This window comes from Centropristis striata, chromosome 16 (assembly GCF_030273125.1).
Source record: "Centropristis striata isolate RG_2023a ecotype Rhode Island chromosome 16, C.striata_1.0, whole genome shotgun sequence".
NCBI lineage: Eukaryota > Metazoa > Chordata > Actinopteri > Perciformes > Serranidae > Centropristis > Centropristis striata.
In genome coordinates, this window is record NC_081532.1 from 30,542,802 (window position 1) to 30,560,538 (window position 17,737).

General features: G+C 37.5%; 3 protein-coding genes across 4 annotated transcripts in view; 1 reads left to right on the forward strand and 2 right to left on the reverse strand.

Moving 5' to 3' along the window:
• The window catches only part of eml5 (EMAP like 5), a 65,203-nt gene extending 58,118 nt beyond the window's left edge, over positions 1-7,085 (reverse strand). Inside the window, exon 1 of the mRNA XM_059353223.1 lies at positions 6,594-7,085. Within this exon, the coding sequence (XP_059209206.1) occupies positions 6,594-6,790 (197 nt within the window). The 5' untranslated portion in view covers positions 6,791-7,085. The remainder of the gene's footprint in view (positions 1-6,593) is intronic.
• A 1,715-nt stretch (positions 7,086-8,800) lies between these two features.
• Positions 8,801-14,423, forward strand: ttc8 (tetratricopeptide repeat domain 8). Of its 2 annotated transcripts, XM_059353967.1 has the most exons (14): positions 8,805-9,072; positions 9,601-9,721; positions 9,818-9,881; positions 9,981-10,140; positions 10,455-10,544; positions 10,630-10,674; positions 10,775-10,860; positions 10,965-11,052; positions 11,149-11,259; positions 11,384-11,523; positions 11,627-11,801; positions 11,895-12,017; positions 13,381-13,464; positions 13,569-14,423. In XM_059353967.1, the coding sequence occupies exons 1-14, from the start codon at positions 8,959-8,961 to the stop codon at positions 13,683-13,685; spliced, it is 1,518 nt and encodes a 505-aa protein (XP_059209950.1). In that variant the 5' UTR covers positions 8,805-8,958; the 3' UTR covers positions 13,686-14,423. The 2 variants fall into 2 exon arrangements, with proteins under 2 accessions (XP_059209949.1, XP_059209950.1); XM_059353966.1 differs by having other exon boundaries at positions 8,801-9,072; positions 13,381-14,423.
• A 19-nt stretch (positions 14,424-14,442) lies between these two features.
• Positions 14,443-17,596, reverse strand: LOC131988737 (CD209 antigen-like). The gene is made up of 6 exons (XM_059353968.1): positions 17,441-17,596; positions 16,986-17,102; positions 15,478-15,729; positions 15,209-15,372; positions 14,884-15,020; positions 14,443-14,800 (listed from the first exon to the last, which is right to left on the reverse strand). The coding sequence occupies exons 1-6, from the start codon at positions 17,556-17,558 to the stop codon at positions 14,650-14,652; spliced, it is 939 nt and encodes a 312-aa protein (XP_059209951.1). The 5' UTR covers positions 17,559-17,596; the 3' UTR covers positions 14,443-14,649.
• Between the last annotated feature and the right edge of the window lie 141 nt (positions 17,597-17,737).

Sequence of the window (17,737 nt, forward strand, 5' to 3'; positions counted from 1 at the left end):
TATCCATTTGTCTTTATGATTCCTTCCAGGTAAAAAAATGAACATGAACTTCCGAAAAAGAACTCAGAGAGCGCAGAGGCCATCACGCAAATGTTGGCGAAAATGAAAAATGATTTGTGTATCTGCCCAGTTATTCCAAGCAGGTCGATCTGCAGGTGCACAGTACTGCAGGACACACCTACATGAGACAAAAGAGTTGCAGTTAAGTTTGACTTACGGACCTAAACTAATTAGTTTAAACTAATTAGTCTAGAAAAAGATCAGGGTGTGAGCTAAAGTACTTTAATCCACTAGGTTTTGTGTTGTGTAGTGAAATGGGTGTGTTTTGTAGTCTGCAAGACTACAGATAGGCCCATCTCCATATTTCGGATCCACTCCAAAATTCAATGGGTTCTTCTGTGAGCCCTGATACACAATTGCACCAAGATTCATGCAATTTGGGTCATTTGTTTTTTCATAATCTTCCTGACAAACAGACAAACAAACATCAGTATTGAGGTCAAAAGTATGTGATATTTAATTCTGTCATCATCAACTCATAAATACACTGTAATAATCCAAAGTAATACCGATATCTGGGCTGTTTTTAAGTGAGGGCAAAGTGAGGAGTACAATATTAGAGTGTGTGTGACTGCATCCACCTCATCTGTGTGAAACATTCATAACACCACCACTTAAATGAGACGCCTGTCCAAGTTTATTTCTTTATTCTTGCCGACAACCATGCTGATTCATGCCATTGTGCTAAGTAACTGTACTGTACTGAACTCTGGAGGATCCTAATTAGGGAAGACAGATCTGCTCTTTAGAGACCCAGGCAGCTACTCACAGTGATGATGGGACCTAAGACCTCAGTGTCTCACTGACACTCTGCACAGAGCACCCAGAAATATGTGTAAAGGTAAGAAGCAAAGGGAAGCAGACAGCTTTGTCACCAGCAGTAAAGGTTATTGGTACGATGTGCTTTTTCTACAATCTTGTCACTAGTTGGTCCTCTATTGGATCTGTTTCTACTTTTAAAATTTATGAGCATGCTTGACGCAATAATAAATGATTAAATACACTGATTGACAAAAAGCACAAAGATAAATAAAAGACGTTAACTCCAGATGCACCAAACAGTAACATGAAGCATTATGTAAGGGCACACGGTCAAGAACTGGAGAAATACCATGAAAAAAGGCTATAAGAAGAAGAACTTTAGCAGAAATCAACATACTATTAAATAAACTTAAACAAAGGTATCTTTTAGTATTGGTACATATGTTTACAGATATTCCCCGATATGAAAACTGATGTATTCATATCGGGGAATATTGATACTGGCTCCGAAATGGTGGAACGAGCTCCCCACCGACATCAGGACCTCAGACAGCCTAGACATTTGCCGCAGGCTGAAGACCAAACTCTTCCAACAATACCTTGGTTAAGTCATGGTCACCTATCTATCTATCTCTCTCTCTCTCTCTATGTATATATATATATATATATATATATATATATATATATATACACACACTACCGGTCAAAAGTTTTAGAACACCCCAATTTTTCCAGTTTTTTATTGAAATTCAAGCAGTTCAAGTCAAATGAACAGCTTGAAAGGGTACAAAGGTAAGTGGTGAACTGCAAGAGGTAAATAAAAAAAGGTAAGCTGAACCAAAACGGAAAAATAATGTACATTTCAGAATTATACAAGTAGGCCTTTTTCAGGGAACAAGAAATGGGTTAACAACTTAACTCTATGGAGTCTCGGGCTATTTTGTCCATTTTTGAATTCTTTTCATGTCTTTGTAAGTCATTTTGTGTCTTTTTTTAGTCATTTTGTGTCTTTTGGTGTCTTTTGGTGTCTTTTTTTTGTCATTTTGTGTCTTTTTTTAGTCCTTTAGTCCAACATAAAATGTGATTTTGAATCTTTTTTTTACTTTCAAAACACTATCATGCTCAATAAAGAATTTTAGATGTTGCAAATGTGCATTCATTTCAGAGTACACTGAGACATTAAACTGCATCATTTTCAATTAAATTCTGGAAAAGTTGGTGTGTTCTAAAACGTTTGACCAGTAGTGTATATATATATATTTTTTTTTATTTTTATTTTTTTAAATACTCTTCTCTTCTACAGCATACTGCACTCCTGTAGCGATTACAGATGACTCTTTAAATTATGTACTTACTTGGTTCCTGTGGTCTTAGGCTAGTACCTTCAGGTTTAATGCACTTATTGTAAGTTGCTTTGGACAAAAGCGTCAGCCAAATGACATGTAATGTAATGTAATGATGTTAATGCAGATAACGATGCTTAACCTAAAACACCGACAGTAATGTGTAGGACAATTAAACACAGTGATAAAGTTGACAATGTTAAACATTGTATTTACAATGTATAATAATGTATACTAATGATAAAATAGTTGTTGTCATGAAGTTATTTTTTTGAGAAACAGCCTTCTGAGTAACTTTGCACAGACCTATCAGTGCAAAGGGTTGCAATTGAAAAAAATCGACACAGCATAGTAACACAATATTTTGCGCGACAATATTATATCAATTCTCGGGCGTCCCGGTAGCACACCTGGTTGAGCGCATACCATAAAGGCACTGTCCCCGTAAGCAGGCGGCCCGGGTTCGAATCTGACTCACATGTCTTCCCCTCTGTCTCCCCTTTCATTCTGTCCCTATCAATAAAGCCCAAAAATGGCCAAAAAAAAATAAATATATATATATATATATATATAATATCAATTCATAGCTGCCAAGTATTGATATTTAGTGTTTGGACGTCCGGTGGGCTGTTACTATTTTCGCCCTTTTGTTGTTTCATGAGGCCATAGCGAGCTTTTAGGAATATACTGGAGATACTGGTATCATATGAAACCAGAAGATCATCTAAGGAATCTATAGGCACCATGTGCGTCAGGATATCGTGTCGGGAAGAGCAGTGAAGTTTAAAGTTGAGGAAAGTTTGATAAAAAGCTGCAGTTGTTGTCGTCCATACTTGTTTGATATCAGTTGAGTTCAGTTTGACTGAATACTTTGTTGGTCAGTCTGTGGGTTTGACTCTCATTGTGGAGAAATAAAAAGACTGAAGTGAGATGAATAAACTGAGAATTTTCTCTTATTTGACAAAACAATTCTGGATTGAATTTCATTTTGTGGAGACAATATACCATATTGCAAAATGCTTAAAATTCTAATAATATCGTATTGTGACTCAAGTATCGGGATAAAATCGTATCGTGTGGCTCTGCTGACTCACACCTCTATTGACCACTCATAACATTTTCTGTTACCTATTAGTGAATCCAAGAAATCAATGCATATGGAATGGGAATACATGGCACAACAAATGACTGTGCTGTCAACTGTCAATTAATCCAGATTAGAACAAAGGAGGATGGATACAGAGATATGTGGATCGCATCTATTAGCTCTCATTAATTGCCTGACAGCACATTCCCACACATTCACCTGAGAGTCATTCGTTCCACATGAACTGCTTCCATTTGTGCAACAGCAATATTGTTTGACACTCAAATATTCTATATTGAGCGTACATCGAATGCACAATAATGACTTCACAGAACATGTTTGTCAGTTTTTTGTACTTTTGACTTTAGCTCACACATTAGTATGCAGCGTCAGTTCACATTAGCTCATACAGTTCACAGAGTACAGGTGCAAGACTCTTCTCTGCAACCTGACACATTTTATTGGAAGAACCTTCCTCCTAATTCTAACAAGAAAAAATAAATATTAATACAAATGTATTCACGGCGTCTCCCCAAGCTCACTGAAACAAGACCGGCCGCAGTCTGGCATCTATAATCCATAACTCTGGCTGTGGTCCATCATAAAGTTAACAAGATATTGTCACATGAGACAGTCTTTTTCATTCCTGTGTCCATAACAACCTCTCATTAACTCTCATGCGCCATCATTACAAAGGACATGAAGAAGACAATACTTTGAATAGCAGGAAATACAGCAAGGGTTGGCTATATATTGACATTATAGATCGTGCACAATACCTGATTTTTGCTACAGAAAATGATATTCTTATTAATGCAACATATGCATTATATGAATATGTTCCTTCCCCTCCACCATTACCACCTGGATTGGATGGATAAGACTCTTTAGTTTTTTTGTCTGTGTTTTGAATGTGCACTCACTGTTCAGGTCAGTGTGTACATGTCCTGCATGTCAGCATGATTGCAAAAAGGAAAGATTAAGCTTTGTGCTACAGATTCCTGCAGGTTTTAAGCAGTAGCCTCAGGCTCTTTGAGTTTTGGAGTAGAATACATATCTGAGCTGCAACAGAGGGGAAACAACTACAGAAAGATGTGAGGGAAACATAGCAAATAACGGTTTATATCACTCTTTTGCTAACATAGCTCAAGGGGAAATGTGAATTAACTACAACACATCCTCAGCCTTTTATGTTATTGTCCTATAACCTGTAAATTAACCAGATAAAGAAGGTCAGACTGTCTTGTATCCTTATTAGGACTCCCTATCCTATTAGCTCCTCCACATCAGACTGGGAGACCAGTTAAAAGAGGCTGCAGGGCAAGATAATACCAGTGGGGAGAAGCGAGGCCGGCAATTAATTTGTGAAGTAAAACATTATTTTACATGGAGCTCACAAACAACCAAAATAGACCGAAATGAAGAAAAAAAGAGGAAAACAGAAAGGAGAGAGGGATCTCTCATCTGAGGGGGCTGCAACTATTCCACATGAGTTATTGCAACGTGAGAGGAGTCCAACAGTTATTCAGCACTGAATCTGCTGAGGATTGCTCCTGGTTGTGCCATAGCAGTCTAAGTCAGAGTGTTTATGAGAGCTTCATAAGCACTCCTTTGAGATGTGCACATAAAATGACTAGTACCTGGACTGTGTCAACGATAGGAGACAGCTTAAGAGATCTGTGTTGATTGTTCTGTAAATGTGTTCATATTTGCAAAGCTTTATATCTATTTAAACAACCTGGCTGCAGAAAAAGCAACAGACCCAAAGACACCATAAGGAGCCCTATCTGACTGAATTAATACACATTTGCAATAGTGAGAACAGGCATACAGATGGCCAAGCTGATGGTTTACCAATTCGTTATTACTATTGAATATTCATTAGTTTTGCAAATGCAGTGAGTGACTCTTCCAGTGAAGCGTTTGAACTTCAGACACAGGGCAGCTGAGGGTTAGTATCTCTATTGTCCCATTAATAATGGAGCAGGAGTCCAGCTGACTACCGACACAGTATATAATGCTCGTCATCTCCAGGCCAACCCACACACACATGTCAACACAAGCACTGGAGCGTTGGACACAGGTCGCTGTTTGTGTGGCGTGCTGAGAAGACAGTAGGATGGGCAGGATCATTACATGTGTGATGTAACGCTGGTTAGTTTGCTGTGCTTTTATGAAAGATGAGGTTTGTTTCAGTTGCCACAGACCACAGAAAGCTTTCCAGTCCAAGGATACCCTCAAGGACAGCTGTGCACAAGTGCATTTTTCAGAATTGCACATTAGTATTATTGCTCCCTATGTGCTGGAAGAACAAGACATGCAAGATGCGGTTTTGGAAAGCTTTTAAAATGTGTTGAACAGCAGCCAGATAACAATGAAAGCAGGAGTGCCAGCAATCTGAGAAAATTGTGTTGATTAATTATTTAGACAATCCACAGAAAATGAACAGTCAATAATTATTGAGCCATTTATTAAGCAGAAATGGCAAATATTTTCTGTTAACGCTTTCTCTGATGAGTGGATTTGCAACTTTTCTCATTGTGACATTTCCATAAATTAAATATCTTTGACTTTTAGGCTGTTCTGCGGACAAATAAATTATATACTCAGCACAAGAAAACACAATATACTAATCTACGAATTGTATTAGGTGATGTCATGTTAAGTCTATGTTTTTCAAATCTCTACATTTTTAATTATTATCAAATGTAGAATTTACATTAAGTCGGCAATACAATTATGTATTTCATTAAATATTTTAAAGATATATATAGGAGTATGAAAGGGCCTTTTACAATGTGTTGACCTAACTGATTATTTTAATTTACCGTCTTTAATTTATTATATAACTTCTTGTTTGATTTTCTTATTTCTTGTTTGGCCATGATTTATTTCTTTATTTTGCATTTCAACACTATTTTAATAAGACAAAAAAAAACAATTTTAAAATAATCCCCTTGAGTTTTAAGTAGCTATTTTATAAATTAAAGGAGCATTTTAGATGAATGATTATCTCCTAATGTAATAATGTAGCAGCCATGCAACTACAAGAGGAGTGGCAGCGGTTTAATCTTTAGTGAGAGAGACCATCTATCAGTCTGGAGGACTGGTAAAAAAAAAAAAAACAACAAAAAAAAAAAAACCTTGCAAACTTCGGGGATGCTGTTGAGTAGGTGTGAGCACCTTTGAGCAAAAAAAAAAAAAAAAAAAAAAAAAATCAGATTACATTACACAAGGTGACACCAGCACCCACAATGACAACACTACAGTATCAATTCATGTTCTGCTGTGGGTCAAGTGCTGTCCGAGGTCCTGAAACCAACTGTAATTTGAATCATTACCTGATTATGTCATCGTTGTGTCCCAGGTAAAATTTCTGCTTATGCTCCCGGGTGTTATACACAACTCCCACACCGGCGACAAAATAGACTATTTCCTTGGCGGCGGTGTAGAACAGGTTGTTGCGGCACTGATGTCCCCGGTATCCGTACACCCACTCCAGTCTCAGGTGGCAGTTGGGAGCAGTTCTGTCAGCCATGTCCGCACTTCCGTGTGTGTCTCTCTGTCGCTATCACGTAGGTTTTCAGATATAGTGTCATTCACCAAAAAGGATTTATTTTAAGCCTGTGTGTCCCATTAGTTCCGCTGGATTTCCACCATTCCAGAGAGAGCGTTGAAATTAGGCATGTTTGAGGGTCATGTGAATTTATAGTCTCGCTGTCCGCTAAGATGAAAGCCCCCCTGCCTCTATTTAAGAAACAGGTTTCTAAGCTGTTGTTCTCATTGTGAAAATCCGCTCGTACTTCTTCAGCCCGAGGCTCGCGGTCCTCTTCGACACAGGTCAAAGCTCCTGTCAAATCCTACAAAGATGGAGCTGCAATGTTATTCCGCAAGCACCGCCCACAAAAATGACGGATTCGCGTGTCGTCCAATCAGATCCTTCGGTGGGGGAAAGAAGGAGAGGACAGCTCCGTCATAGCTGTAAAAGTTCTGCTAGCACGGACGGAATTTTTTGGGGGGGACACAGGGGACATGTCCCCTGAACTTTTTCAAAAGGCCGTTTTTGAAAGTGGACATAAGAGACATCTTTAGAAGTCAAAGTGTAAATTACTCAGATTACAGCCATCCTGCAACACTTCACTGGCTCCCAATAAAGCAGCATCCACTTCAAGATCCTCCTCATCAATTTCAAAGCTCTTAGTAATCTTGTAAAGTGTCTTTGAGTTTTAAAGTACTGATAAATTAAATGTATTATTATTATTATTATTATTATTGTTATTATTGTTATTATTATTATTATTATAACTGTAGAACCTCAACGATGCAGAAATTTTTTTTAAAAAAAAAGCTTATATTTAATGCCAAAGAGATATACTTTTGATTATTTTTATTCATTATTTTTATGCATTTTGAAAGGCAGCAACTGTTTAAAAATCACAATAAAACCTCGGATTACAAATGTGATTTTATACATCCATACTCATGATAATTGTGAAACTACGTTTTTTCCTCTATAACCGTATCATCAAAATTGATGATTTTCAAATTGTCACACCGTTCATGTAATGGATCAATATATTTTTGTCAGGTGATGGATAGTAGAGATGCAGAAGGAGATACAGGAGGAGAGGCTGAAGGAGATATAGGTCAAAAAGGTCAAACCAAAAAAGGGAACAGTAAACTTAAAAGTAACAATAGAAAACTAGAAGAACAACTAGAGAACACAGTGAATTGAAAGAGTTTGAGTTTTATTAAAGATACTTGTGTCCCCCTCACCTCTGAAATCAAAATTTCATCCATGTATGCTAGGCTAATATTTCAAACTGGATAACATTATTTGAATTTAAGATTAACCCTCTGAGCCCAAGCCGAGCCGTTTCAGGGCGTTTTGTGTTCACTGTGACCTTGTTTTTCACTGCAATGATAGGTCCTTCATCTCTGTGGAATCAGCACAATCATGCCTAGATGTGTAAACAACTCAAAATGTGTTTTGTGCAGAATAACTCAGTTATAATGGCAAACATCATGAAAAAAGAAAACAAACAAGCCTAAAGCTGGATTTTTCTGATAAACTATTTTTTAAAGATTGGAATAAAATGGAATTTATCTATATAACAACTAACTGTCATGAATACACCTGTACTTACAACCTGTCCTGACATAAGAGTGACATGAGCGTGTCATAAACATGACATGGGATGTGTCATGGACATTAATGACACTTTGAAGTAACATTAATGCTCATGATACTTGTCATGTCATGTTTCTGACAGGCTTGTGTGACTCTTATGTAGACACCTTCAAAATAAAGTCTTACCATATCTTGCTTAAGTCACAAAGGCATGTTCAAAAAATTGCCTAAGTCATTTATTTCTCTTAAATTACATAATTTACACACAGTGTTATTACTATGCCAATAGCCATCCTTTGTTACATCCTTTTTGAGTGAAATTATCAATAAATGTCATATGTTACACTTTTGGTGAAGTTTTTTGTGTTTCCTGCAAAACTTGAAAAAATGAGTTAGGCGATTATTTTAACAGGGTGACGTTATTTTATTTTTTAAAGAGGAAACTATGACGGCGAAGAACCGCCCTCTTCCGCCGTTGCTGAGCAACAGAGGAAGCTTCCTACTCGCCACCATCCCAGCTTGGTTCAGCAGCTTGGTAGCCGACTTTTACACCTATTTTTTTTCCTACCAACGTAATGGAGGTGACGATGGACCCTTTGTTCCTGGCGTGGAGCTATTTCAGGAGGCGGAACCTCCAAAAATGTTCAGATATTTGCTCAAAGATATTACAAGACAACCCCTACGACCAGGTACTGTGATGTAGTTAGCCGGGTTAGCCTAGCCTGCTAGCGATTAGCGATTAAGGAAAGCCAGCTTGTTTGCTAACGCAGGGAAGCGGTGGAACCTGTTGTATAATCCTGATCAGTCAAGTCCATGTAGTTTATCGGAATTAAATTGAGTTATTGTTGCATTTACTGGCGGCTATTTGAATCAGTTGTGCCTGAATTGTTGCTGGAACACTTTCCTGGCCACTACTTATTTCATTACTACTGCATTTCATTTTCACGTTTCTCTTTTTGGTTTTCTCTGCAACATGTTTTCCATTCATTTCTCATTTTCCCCATTTATTCACATCTGTCCTCAACTTCGTTTTCCTCTCACTAACTCCATGCTGTCTTTAGGAGTCCTCCTCCTCACTTATCTCAGAGGTAACAGTGTTACTCTGACACTCTTTTTCCTGCTTTTCATGCTGATGTTTCAACATAAACGCTGACTGAAACATGTTCACGTCTAAATCCGAGGCCATCTCTGAGACTGAAACATTGTGTTTTTAACAGGCTGCCTGGAGCTTGAAAACCCGTGCTCTTACAGAGATGGTGTACATTGATGAAATTGAGGTCGACCAGGAAGGCATTGCTGAGATGATGCTAGATGAGAGCTCTATTGCTCAAGTTGCTCGTAGGTTTGAACTATTGTCAGCACCACAAGTACAAAAAACAAAAAAAAACTTAATGACTAAATCGGTTTGATTGGTAAGACTTGACTTTCTTCCAGGACCTGGAACATCGCTGAGGCTCCCTGGAACAAGCCAGGGCGGAGGTCCTACTCCAGCTGTCAGGTACTGTCTGCCAGGCAGTGCTTGCATTATACCATTAAATTTTTTCCTTGATGACACTTTCAATAAAGTAAGAAACACCTTTTCTTCTCTCAATTCAAGGCCTATGACACAATCAGGTCGTCCTATTACAGGGTTTGTGAGACCCAGCACACAGTCAGGGCGTCCTGGCACAATGGAGCAGGCCATCAAGACCCCACGCACTGCAAGCACTGCTCGTCCTGTCACTAGCGCTTCTGGCAGATTCATCCGTCTCGGAACAGTGAGTAAATATGCCTTCAATTGTGTCAGTCTACAGGGAATGAAAGGCTCTGTGTGAAATACAAATATACTTTTCCCACAAGAACTCTTCTATTTGAAACACAGAACCTGCCCAATATTATCTTTCTTTGAAAAATAAATCAAATTTGATATTTAGATTCACTGATCTTTGTTTAGATACTTTTATGTTCTCATATTTTCTACATTGCTAGATCAATGACATATATGTTTTAGTATTCTTATATGTTGCTGTTATGACTTTGAAGAAAGCCTGAAATATTTTTGCATGACATTTTGTCACACTATTTTTTCCAGGCTTCAATGTTAACCAACCCAGAAGGACCGTTTATAAACTTGTCGAGATTGAATCTGGCCAAGTATTCCCAAAAGCCCAATTTATCCCGGGTAAGACTGAGACTGTGACTTGCAGAAATGAATCACGATCATTGTTTTCTCAGACATGTCAAGTAACCACTATTTCCCTTCTCAGACACTGTTTGAGTACATCTTCCATCATGAAAACGATGTAAAAAATGTAAGTGTTTAATGAATTTGCACCGTAAAACAAAATAGCTTTACTTTTTAAGATTGTTGACTATTAAGGATGCAACAAAAACTTTATATTTCTTGTCAAGGCTTTAGATTTGGCTGCTCAAGCTACTGAGCATGCTCAGTTCAAAGACTGGTGGTGGAAAGTTCAGCTGGGGAAATGCTACTACAGGTAACTAACAGACATCCAAATTGTTGGCGGTCAACATTTCTAGTATTAATTGAAATTTTATTTTTTCTGATTGATGTAAAGATTGATGTCTCTGACCTTTGTAGGCTTGGTTTATATCGAGAAGCAGAAAAACAGTTTCGATCAGCTCTCAACCATCAAGAGGTGGTGGATTCATATCTTTACCTTGCGAAGGTAGGCACACATTGCTAATTAGACGCACAATGGAAAATGCTCTTTCTTTGAGCCCATTGCTAATAAATGAAAAACCTTGCCTGTCTTTTCCCCTAGGTGTATCAGCGCCTGGATCAACCAATAACAGCACTCAACCTTTTCAAACAAGGCCTGGACCACTTTCCTGGTGAGGTTACTCTTCTAACAGGAATCGCTCGCATACATGAGGTACAGTATGGTCCCTATTATAGAGTCTTCTTATTTTTCTCTCCTTATACAATTGCCAGATGAAATAAAAAAAAACACATGTACTGTTTATACTGTAATGTAATATACTGTGATATTGTCACAGGAGATGAACAACATCTCATCAGCCACAGAGTATTACAAAGATGTCCTGAAGCAGGACAACACTCACGTGGAGGCTATTGCCTGTATAGGCAGCAATCACTTCTACACTGATCAGCCTGAGATCGCTTTGCGCTTCTACAGGTCAGATGAACATTTATGCATAATTTCTGTTATGAATTGTTACAGTACATGTAATGAAAAATGATATCCCATCTGTGATTTAATAAGACTCTCCCATTGTTAGGCGGCTCCTCCAGATGGGAGTGTATAACTGCCAGCTGTACAACAACCTGGGTTTGTGCTGCTTCTACGCCCAGCAGTATGACATGACCCTGTCCTCATTTGAGAGGGCTCTGGCTCTGGTAGCTAATGATGAAGAGCAGGCTGATGTATGGTATAATATAGGACACGTGGCTGTGGTGAGTATTGACTGTTTGCAAATACTGTAGAACTCCCAGTCAGATGCTTACAAATCGAAGTAGGTACAAAGTGCATGTGTTCTGTGTTTACAGGGCATAGGGGACTTGACACTGGCCTACCAGTGTTTTAAACTGGCTTTGGCTTGTAATAATGACCATGCTGAGGCCTACAACAACCTGGCTGTGCTGGAGCTGCGCAAAGGTCGAATCGAACAGGTGAAGATAGATTTCTAAGTCATTTAGCTTTTATTTTATTTTATTTTATTTTATTGTAAGTCGCTTTGGACAAAAGCGTCTGCTAAATGACATGTAATGTAATGTAATGTAATTACAGTGGTAAAAATGTGAGGTATGAGATCATATTAGTGTCCTTTCAAAAACCCCTAGATATGATGTTACACAGCTCGTTGATTTAGAACCATTAAACTCAAGTCATTAGTGTTATTCTTACAATCAAATTATATAAAACCTATCTTAAAGGAATAGTTCGGATCTTTTGAAATTGGGTTGCATGAGGTACTTGTCCATAGTCTGTGTATTACCTATAGATGGCTTTTGGAACTTTCCAAATTTGGAAATGCAGGCAGGAGCACCGACATGGAATCCAAACAATGTACTGCTGTGTACGGGGGCAGCAGCTAGGCCTATTTTAGCCACCTAAAAAAAGGCCCAACTAAAGGAAATCAGAAATCAGTATAAATATATACTATTTTTAGAACATTTTCAACCAACAGCCCTGTTTAAGGTTATGTCGGGGTTTGCTGCTGTCTTCCTCTGCCTTGATCTGTCAGTCATCTCTTTAAAAAACAGTGATGATTGTTTGAAATTTTTCCCTACAATACAGTATTCATTCGAAAGTTACGCTTGCACACCAGAAGTCCAACAAGCTCCACCAATTAAACCAACCAAAAGCTAGGCAGTCACAATTTAGCATTAATATAAAGATATGAGCCGAGATATTATGAGATACATACTTTACGGGACTGTTGTTATCCAACAGCAGCCTGGGCTGTGTGCTTCCGTCACATGCAGCTAGATGTCAGCCATCAGCTGAAAGGTTGTGTTGCTGTCATGCTAACACAAGCTAAAAAAAGGGCTGGAGTAAGAAACAGGTGTGTTATTGGATGATGACAGTTGGAATGGGAGCGTTGTGAACAACTATTATTTGGTAGGGTTGTTTAGATGTCAAAAAGTACATATTGTAAAGGTTTTTTAAGTTGCCTTAAAAATGTGGTTGAAAATCAGTCTTCAGGCTTAACTTGAACTTCTGCTGAGCAGGTTAGGTGGCAGTATGATGTCTTAGCTGTCTGATTTAGAAGATATCTCTGCCCGCTCCTCAGATGCAATCCTACTATAAATAGGAAAAAGCAGGCTGCAATTCGGGCCAGATTTCTGCTTTCTGTCAAATGATGTAAAATGTGTCATCTGGCAAAGATGTGGCGGAGGCGAGCTCTGGCAGTAAGAATTTTTATATCAGATTTTCATGTCAGGGAAGTTGAAAATCAAGAGTTATTTTCATATAAATTTTGATCAGTAATTATGATGTTGACAATATTAATGGTTGTTATGTTTGAAACAGTCGAAAGCCTTCCTACAAACTGCTGCATCACTGGCCCCTCACATGTATGAGCCACACTTCAATCTCTCCATTCTCTCTGAAAAGGTAATTTATCCCTATGTAACTCATCTAAACAGTGCAGTAGTTAAAAGACAGAGTATAATCTTCATGTTAGAGTGTGACAACATTATATTTTTGTACGTTTCCAGATTGGAGACCTTCAAAGCAGTTACACTGCCGCCCAAAAGTCTGAGGATTCTTTTCCGGAGCACGTGGACACTCAGCAGCTACTTAAGCAACTTCGGGAGCACTTTGCTGTGCTGTGAGCGTTCGAGCAGCATGCTAAGGAAGCAAGGTGTGGTTTGGATAATGCAGCTGTCAAGATAAGAGATACTAAACTGTTGTGTTAGGTTTTGGAACCAAAAGTTATTACAAATGAGGTTGGTAATAGTCAGACATGGAAATCAACAAATTGGTATTAGTTTTGGTTTGTGTTTATTTATCAAATGGTATACAGGCTATACACTTAATTGCCAGTTTATTAGGATTACCTTTAAATTAATGTGACAGAGTGTGTTGTTGTGTCCCACTGGAGATAGTCCTGTGGGGTGCATTTTCTGTCTAAATTCTGCACACCAGCATTGAATTTGGATGTAACTGGCCTTGTTCTGGCTTGTTCATTCTTTTGCACTTTCCTGACCATTCTCCTTTGAGCCCACTGATCTTCAAGCTTTTACTTCCTTACAGAATCCCAGATCACTGGTAGTTCTTTGCTTTTCACACCATGCTTAGTAAATCCTTGCAACAGCAGGGTGTGAAAAGGCCAACAAGACTGCTGTTTGGGGAAGTGGTTAAGTTTACATATAGTTTTATGGTCTATGTAATGCTGAATAAGTTTTGTGGTTTATGTAATGCTGACTAAGTTTTATGGTTTACGTAATGCTAACTATCTGGTGCATTTGCAAGCTGAACAACTAACTGACACTCTAAATGCTGCTTTGTCACACAACATATGACTTGCAGGATTTTACAAAGGCGGGTGTTCTCCTGATAAACTGGTAACCGAGTGCACAGATCTGTATAGTAGTTATACATTTATGTACATAGTAAAGCTTACATTTTATAGATCATTTCAGAAATCAGATGTATTTTTTGTATTTTAACCTTCCTTGTCATTTTTGTAGTCTCCACACATTGACATGACAATAAAAAGATTTAGAAAAATATGACATAGTTAAGTATTCATTCAAACAATAAATTGAACACTAAATGTGATTTTAAAAAATCACTTTAACTCGCGAAGGTTGGTGGCATTTGGCAAATCCATTTCAGTCCATGAGTGCATGGAGCATCATTCCAGGCCTTGAAGGGATTGTTTCTGGGATATGTAGCTGCACAGTCCTCACCACCCTGGTCATTTGGCTCTCCATCATTCCAGTACCTGAAAGTATGTGAATGTGTTATCACAACAATTCTTATAATCACATATACAATGTTTCTATGTTTTTTAGCATGTACAGTTACCCCTCAGTCAGTCTTGTTCCATCGTGCCATTTCCAAGTCCCTTCCTCCTCCACATCTCTCAGTCCGATCCAGTATCCACTCTGGCTTATGGATCTTATGGAGACTTGAAAGCTATTTATCAACTGACTTATTGCCAGCTGTCAACACAGGAAAAGTACACACAAATGTCAAGTACATTAATTTAAATTGTTGTTTTTTTGTGCAACATAGAGCCTTTTGCTGCTCAGAAATAAAATGTAGAGTGTTATAAAAGAGAATTACAAAAATGAAATGGCACATTTTTTTTACAGAAATATCAACGTGTTAACTACATTTTGAGTCTTACATGTTTCTCTCGGCTGTCTACGACTGCCAAGTCACCTCCTTGTTTCATGCAGAACTCTCTGGCTTCCTGCCATCCTCTGCGCGAAATAGCATCAGAGAAAGGGAAGTAGTAACACAGTGACTCCATGAAAATCCATCCTGGTAGACAGTGTCTGCAGCCCTCCTCTGTTACCAAAAGAAAATGGAAACATGATGTGTTGTTGGTTGAGTCACAATAATTATGTATTCATACCATGATAACACAAACAATCAGCAAAAAAAAGCTCTCACTCATCATTGGGATATGTGATTTTATTGCTGCAATTTCCATTTGAAGGGCATCACTCTTCTTTTTGTAGTCTTTGCTTCTTTTATTCTGGTGTTCAATCTCCCATTTGGTAACTTGCTGCTCACGGATCTCACTTGCCAACTCATTCTTGACTTCATCCCTTTTTTGGACTGCAGTGTTGTAAGTAGCCTGCAGTTTGGACACCTCACTGCCGATGTCCATTACTGTGTGCTGCCCATCAGTGAGTTTACCATCTGTAAGTGGTCAAGACGTGTTACAACACTTTTTATAGTTAATGTACATGACACATAAAAAAATTAAAAAGTCAAACATCAGCACAGTAATTGGGTGCTGATAAAAAATTAATGAAAAATATTTTTTGTATTAAAATGATTGGTGCTCAGGCATTTATAGCATTTTAATCAATATAATTTCATATATATATATATATATATATATATATATATATATATATATATATATATATATATATATATATATATGAAATTATATTGATATATATATATATATATATATATACACTACTGGTCAAAAGTTTTAGAACACACCAATTTTTCTTGTTTTTTATTGAAATTCAAGCAGTTCAAGTCAAATGAACAGCTTGAAAGGGTACAAAGGTAAGTGGTGAACTGCCAGAGGTAAATAAAAAAAGGTAAGGTTAACCAAAACTGAAAAATAATGTACATTTCAGAATTATTCAAGTACCGGTAGGCCTTTTTCAGGGAACAAGAAATGGGTTAACAACTTAACTCTATGGAGTCTTGGGCTATTTTGTCCATTTTTTAATTCTTTTCATGTCTTTGTAAGTCATTTTGTGTCTTTTTTTGGTCATTTTGTGTCTTTTTTTTGTCATTTTGTGTCTTTTGGTGTCTTTTTTTGTCATTTTGTGTCTTTTTTTTGTCATTTTGTGTCTTTTTTTAGTCCTTTAGTCCAACATAAAATGTGATTTTGAATCTTTTTTTATTTTCAAAACACTATCATGCTCAATAAAGAATTTTAAATGTTGCAAATGTGCATTAATTTCAGAGTACACTGAGACATTAAACTGCATCAACCGCAACCTTTTTCAGGGAACAAGAAATGGGTTAACAACTTAACTCTATGGAGTCTTGGGCTATTTTGTCCATTTTTTAATTCTTTTCATGTCTTTGTAAGTCATTTTGTGTCTTTTTTTGGTCATTTTGTGTCTTTTGGTGTCTTTTTTTGTCATTTTGTGTCTTTTTTTTGTCATTTTGTGTCTTTTTTTAGTCCTTTAGTCCAACATAAAATGTGATTTTGAATCTTTTTTTATTTTCAAAACACTATCATGCTCAATAAAGAATTTTAAATGTTGCAAATGTGCATTAATTTCAGAGTACACTGAGACATTAAACTGCATCATTTTCAATTAAATTCTGGAAAAGTTGGTGTGTTCTAAAACTTTTGACCAGTAGTGTATACACATATTTACCATTTTGTAAATCTAGGAGAGGGGTTAACAGTGACTTACAATAGACTCCCAGGCCGATGTCAACTACTAGTAGAATGACAGCGAGCACGGCCAGGCTCACTGTGAGAAGTTTGTAATGATCCAAACTGGATCCAGGTCTCACCATGGACATGGACACTACACAGAAAAGTGGTGGATTGATATCAGTATCAGTTCAGTTAGTATCAAAACAATATCCAGAAGGCTGAGGCACTTAAAGTTTTTCAAATATAATTTGACACTTATCTGTATATTCTAGACAGTATCGATGAAAATCAATGGTTGAGCTATTCAGTGATTTAAAAAACATGCACTTTTAGCAAAACAAGCACACATTTTAAAAAAACGTATAGAAATGAGTACAGTGTCTTCAATGATATTTTCCAGTACTTTTTTAGAATCTAGGATCAGTATAAAATAACAGACTTCATTAACAGAATCTTCTAAATAATTTCTTTCCTTCTCATCCACTATACCTTGTTGTTTTTCTTGGCTTGAGTAGAGAGTTTGCTCGTCTCCGCTGAGGTCATCATGATAAATCAGTTTGTTATATGAACCACCAGAAGTGCCAGCTGAATTTTCTCCTTCCTCCATTTTGACTGTTAAAATGAGAGCAGTCCGGCTTGATTTTCTGGGAAGAGATTATTTATTCGGACATTGCCCTGTGTGTAGCTCTGTGTGTGTGTGTGTGTGTGTGTGTGTGTGTGTGTGTGTGTGTGTGTGTGTGTAACATTACAAACAGAAAATCAAGTTCATTTGTTAAAAATTTACAG

Bases quoted from the DNA above. Each gene is read 5' to 3' on its own strand.
- ttc8 (XM_059353966.1), top strand. From the start codon at position 8,959: ATGGAGGTGACGATGGACCCTTTGTTCCTGGCGTGGAGCTATTTCAGG. The intron at 9,882-9,980 runs GTACTGTCTGCC...TCTCAATTCAAG, and splicing joins GGTCCTACTCCAGCTGTCAG to GCCTATGACACAATCAGGTC. The intron at 10,545-10,629 runs GTAAGACTGAGA...TTCCCTTCTCAG, and splicing joins AAAAGCCCAATTTATCCCGG to ACACTGTTTGAGTACATCTT.
- LOC131988737 (XM_059353968.1), bottom strand. From the start codon at position 17,558: ATGGAGGAAGGAGAAAATTCAGCTGGCACTTCTGGTGGTTCATATAAC. The intron at 17,103-17,440 runs GTATAGTGGATG...TTTTCTGTGTAG, and splicing joins AAGCCAAGAAAAACAACAAG to TGTCCATGTCCATGGTGAGA. The intron at 15,373-15,477 runs GTGAGAGCTTTT...TTTTGGTAACAG, and splicing joins ATCACATATCCCAATGATGA to AGGAGGGCTGCAGACACTGT.